General features: G+C 35.5%; 1 protein-coding gene across 1 annotated transcript; it reads right to left on the bottom strand.

Annotated features, from left to right (window-relative positions):
* Positions 1-629: 629 nt before the first annotated feature.
* On the bottom strand, positions 630-2,067 carry LOC133673878 (L-arabinokinase-like). The gene is made up of 6 exons (XM_062094806.1): positions 1,972-2,067; positions 1,778-1,887; positions 1,510-1,629; positions 1,363-1,419; positions 928-997; positions 630-837 (listed from the first exon to the last, which is right to left on the bottom strand). The coding sequence occupies exons 1-6, from the start codon at positions 1,976-1,978 to the stop codon at positions 719-721; spliced, it is 483 nt and encodes a 160-aa protein (XP_061950790.1). The 5' UTR covers positions 1,979-2,067; the 3' UTR covers positions 630-718.
* Between the last annotated feature and the right edge of the window lie 3,545 nt (positions 2,068-5,612).

The raw sequence follows: 5,612 nt of genomic DNA, 5'->3' as shown, positions 1-5,612 counted from the left end.
TATCAATTTTTTTACTGCAAAACCCAAATTCAAAATGTATCATCACTGTGGTAGCGATTTGTGCATCGCTGCATATTTCAAACTGCGATATTGTGGCCATTTACTTTCATGCAATGTGTGAGCAAATTAATGATGCTGTCATTTTACAAAGTGATTTGCAGGCCATTAATTGGTTCTGAGCATTCTGCTGTGCATATTAGGTCCAGCCAAACTCCTACATTATTGCATGTATTGGAATGCCAGGAACCTATTGCAAGTAACAACTGAAATTGATGTTACCAGTCAATCTGGGACTTTAATCACAACAGGAATCAATTATCCAATGAAAACAAAAATATAATGATTGAATAATCAAACAATGAATTGCATTTTTTAAGAATGCTTGCCATGCCGATGTCCCATTATTGCCTTCATGGGCACAAAGAAAGCAGGCAGAGTGGTCTTTGTAAAACCGAAAGCTCGCCACTATTAGAATGATGGTCGGTTATTGGGACTATGGGAAAGCAGCTCGCGGGTGGGGTGAGGAGAAGATACCAGATCTTCATCCTTTTGAGGTATAAAACATTTCATTTCAATGCCGAAGATAAAGGTTTCAAATACCATATCATATGAGAATTCAAATGACTGTTCTTGTTCGTAGTAAAGGAAAAAAAAACAACCAGCTATAGGCCAAGTTAAATGTTAACTTGCATGCAATATCTAGCATACAAGTAGTCTTCTACTGAGAGTCATGTGCAGTATCTAGCTCTGCCAACCTCTTTGAGAAACTCCTTGTATCTGGAAGACCTTGAAGATCTCCATGTAGAATCTCAAAATCATCAGTGCATCTGGAAAGAGCTGCAAATTTTTTTTAAAAGAATAAAGAATTCAGTGTCTCATCAAAGAATAAATTTTCAGCACTTGAATACCATTCTGGGATGCTGATACCTCGTCCTGGGACCCTTTGTAATTGATAACCAAGGACATTGGTTTCTCGGAATCTCCTTGCTCCACTGAACTACACTTTCACAAGGAAAAACAGAACAATTGTTTTAGACCATTCAAAGACAAGGAAATAATATTTTAATGTAAATCTGAATTTAGTAACAATTTTTTTCATAAAAAAATTCTACCATTTTAACAATGTACAAGGTGTTTGACACAACAAAAATTGTCACATATAAAAGAATCAAGGCAGCTTAGCCATGTGCAAAACATCTCAAAAACTCAGCACAAAGGAATGAAAGGTTGAAAATTGAAGGAATTATCTTTGAAGATAGTTACATTATCATTACAGAAACCTTGTCATCAACGATGTTGATGCAAAACACGTGCATTACTGATTACACCCCTCGTAAAACTAGATATCAAAACTTTGCTTACCTTATCTGAAGCATAGTTTTTACCACAAGCTATCTCCTGCAAAATGTGAGCTGCCACCTACAATTTCAAAATATCCAAAAGCAGTATATCAGTGTTGAGAAACAACATGTCAAGAAAATCACAGAAATCAGGACAGGAAGTTAGTACCTCGCCTCCATTAATGCCTCCCTCATAGCATGGTTTCAAACTAATTGCACGTTCAAGATAAGGTTTCCAGTGACCAGTGAGTAAATCTCTCCTAATCATCTCAACACCACACTGGTAACACTGGTTCAAGACATCATATTTCGCTAGTATCAAAACGATGTGAAAGGAGCTACAAGAAAAGATCACAGAGAGAACTGAAGAATAAGAGGAAGAGGAAGAAAGGAAGAAAACAAAAGATTATGATGACACTTGTAAACAATTATTGCACCTCGAGCATATTTCTCAAAAAGGGTTCTTCATTGAAATAATCTCTTCGCACAAAGACAAATGGTAGCTTGAATGCCAGGGCTTCACTGACAGTGCCATATCCAATTTTCCCTGAAGAAACGGAAATCGCATTAAGTTTCTGTTTCAAACCATTTAATTTAGTTCAGCTACCAAAAATATCATTCTAGATCTGACCAAGCATGCAGTCTGATGCTGCAATGAGATCAGGTGAGTAGGCATCTTTTGCAAGCTTTATGAAATTTGGTGGAAGTCACATCATCACTGATGCCACTTTCCTTCGTTACCCACGTTAAGAAAAAAAGAAGACTTGGATCAACATCTAAGAGATATAAAGAAGGGTTTCAACAGTGTTTGGAAGCCAAACCTCCTTGCGGGTTTTGTGCAACTTCCTCGCAGCTAGAGGTACATCAATGGCATCCCGGAAAGCAAGCACTGAAAACTGGAGATAATTAATATTTTGAGAGCAACCAAACAATGTGTTGGGAATTCCGACCGGTGATGTTCTGATTGTTGCTCAATGGAGGGTTAAGCACACTGACACAATATTTTATGTGGTTCGGCAAATCACCTACATCCACGGGAAAGAATCCATATTATTTAGGGATAGAGAAAGGATACAATAAATACATGAAGGAGGATCACTCAACTCTCAGCTCACACACTCTGCTGCATATGGCAGCAGCTCCTCTTTCTCTTCACTTCATGTTTTCCCTCACTCTCACAACTCACATTTTGCTCTCACATAATGCCTCTATTTATAGGCATTTCATGGTGTTGCTCCACTTGTTTTTTTGTCAATAATGGTGGCTGCCAAACTTACCAAACTATGACATTAGACAATGGTTGTTGGTTGCCACCAACAACCCACCATTGCAACCATCTACTTTGACAATGGTGGCTGCTGCAATTGTCAATGGTTGTTGCACATTAATGGCAACCAACCTAACACAATGTTCCTACACCAAATACGGAAATGAGAAAGGAAACACAGGAAGATTCATCTTGAGGCTGTGTAAGAACCAACGTACTTTGGGCAATAACGACGCGGATTAGGAATTCACAGTGAGCGAAAGCAAATTTTAGCACTACTAAAATCACACACCAAAACAGGTTAATTGAAAAGGATCATTTCAGCAAATTAAGGTGAAGTAGTGTTTCCTAAAATTCTTAAATAGAAAAAGTTGTCATATTTAATAGGTTTAGTTAGTAAAAAGAGAAATTACCTCTGGGTATTGAAATCAGCAGTCAATTTTGATCTTTGGAGTATGTAAGGTGTTAGGCAGCCCTTTCCGATCCTCTCTTTGATTTGTTCTTCAAGAATTGGGCTGCTTAGGATTTTCAGTTACTCTAGAGTTGTTGACTAGAAGTGGTAATCAGAAATTGTTTTCAATCACATGCTTTTTCTTCATCAAATTCCTCATCTCTACAGATCATCATATTTTTTTTTATTAAAGTTATAAAGTTTATATTCTTTGATCTTAAGATCATGTCCCACAAAGATATCTTTTTTCTCTTCTCATCTAATTTGTTTTTTATTTGATTATCTACATGTAGATAGCCAATGCTTTCAAACACTTTCAAGTGAGTAAAACTTGACTTTCTTCCTTTCCATGCTTCTTGAATTCAAGCCTTTCGTAAGATATCTATTTGACAAGTAAATAGCACAATTTACAGCTTCAGCTCAAAACTTTTTTGGCGTCTTCTTAGTTTTAAGCATGCTTCTTGTTATGTTGAGGATACTTCTATTTGTTTTCTCTACCACACCATTTTATTATGGTGATTTAGGTACTGTTAGGAGTCTTTTTATACCATGATCTTCACAAAACTCATTAAACTCATTAGAAAGAACTTCACCCCCATATGTTCTCAGTGATTTTATAAAATAATCACTTTCTTTTTCAACTAACGCTTTAAACTTCTTAAAACAATTATATACGTTAGACTTTTTATTTAAGATGTATACATATGTTCTTCTACTATAATCATCAATAAAAAATATAAAATATGATTTTTTACCAAATGAGCATGGTTGAATAGGAACACATACATCTGCATGTATTTATCGATAGGGTTGAGTTACTCTAGATGTAGACTCCTTTAGAAAGCTCTTGCGAAATTATTTTTCCACTAAACATCCTTCACATAAATGATTTGGATGTATAATGGATAGTAAACCCTTCAACATCTCCTTTTGTGCTATCATCTTCAAGATATCAAAGTTTACATGTCCAAGTATCATATGCCAAAGCAAAGTCTCATCTTTCACACATGCCTTTAAGCATTTAGGCATATCTATTTCTATGTTTAGCAAAAACATTTTATTCTTTATTATGGTTATATTTGCAATCATAGCTCTATGGGTATCAAGTAATGTCAAAGTATGATCGTTCATCTTAATTTCATAACCCTTCTCCAATAATTGTCTCAAACTCAATATATTGCCTTTTATAATTGGGATATAGTAAACATCATCAATAAATTGATGACTACTATTTTTCAATCTAATGAAAATCATACATTTCCTTTTGATGGAAACATTTGAGTAATCCACGAAGGTGACATTACCTTTAATTGATTCATCAAGCTCCATAAACTAGTCTTTATTTCCACATATATAATTGTTGGTACTATTATCCAGATACCACATGTTTTCTTTGGCTAGCATTTGTTCATCACGGACTAATAATAAAGTGGCTTCTTTCTCCTCTTCTACAACAAGATTGACATTCTCTTTAACCTTTTTAGTTGGATTCTAACAATCCCTGACATAATGACCCATCATCCCATATTTGTAACATTTAACTCTTTTTTCTTTTGTCAAACTTGGGTCTTGTTGTCAACCAGCTTGCTTTATTTAGTCGACCGGTTGACATGTTGAGGCTGCCTCGACCTCCTCTTCCAAATCTGCCTTTTCCTCATCTTCTTTTACCTTGTCCACACCCTCTACTTGCTTGGGTATATCCAAAACCATTTTGCCTCTCCTTTGAATGGTGTTTTGAAAAAAGTGCTTGTGCACTCACGTGTTCTTGAATGTCATTGTCTCTTTCTTTATGGACTTGTAGTTTTTCCATGAGTCCTTGAATAGTTAAAAAGCCTATATTTTATGATTTTTTTTTATTGCAACCACCACATAATGAAACTTCTTTTGCAGCAAGCATAGAATATTTTCTATTACATGTGTTTCCTCTATCTTCTCCCTATATCTCTTTATTTTATTGTATATGGCCAATATTCTAACAAAGTAATCTAAAATACTCTCTGATTCAAGCATATATAGCTTTTCAAAGTCACCTCGTAACTTTTGTAGACGTGCATTTCTTACATTATCAGCTCATTGGTTTGATTGTTGAAAAACTTCTCGTGCTTGCATGGTCGTGGTTGCATTAGACACTATCTAAAGAGTAGCATCATCCAGACATTGGTGGATGATTGTGAGTGCTTGTTGATCCTTCATTCGTTTTTTTTGCACGACCTCTCCTTGGGCTAAAGTCAACATTGCTATCCAATAATAATGGAAAGAGATAGATTCTTAGATATTGGGAGGTATTATCATGCAAAGAGTATTTTTAATTAAACAATTTCATCTGCTATCTCCGATGATCAGATATAATGGATTTTATGATTGGATTGATAGAACATTTTCCAACTGCTTGTTTTTCACGTCCTCTACTTGCTATGCTGTGAAATTCTATATAACTTGTCATTTAACTTTTCAACCCAACTAATGCTACAGTTGGACTTTCTCTTGGAACTGCGTTGGATGTTAACCTGAGCAATGTGTCCCTTGTTTTCATCTCTGCTACATTTTCCACGAT

Source organism: Populus nigra, chromosome 15 (assembly GCF_951802175.1).
Source record: "Populus nigra chromosome 15, ddPopNigr1.1, whole genome shotgun sequence".
Lineage (NCBI taxonomy): Eukaryota > Viridiplantae > Streptophyta > Magnoliopsida > Malpighiales > Salicaceae > Populus > Populus nigra.
The sequence above is the reverse complement of the archived record's forward strand: the minus strand, read 5'-3'. Positions and strand labels throughout refer to the sequence as shown.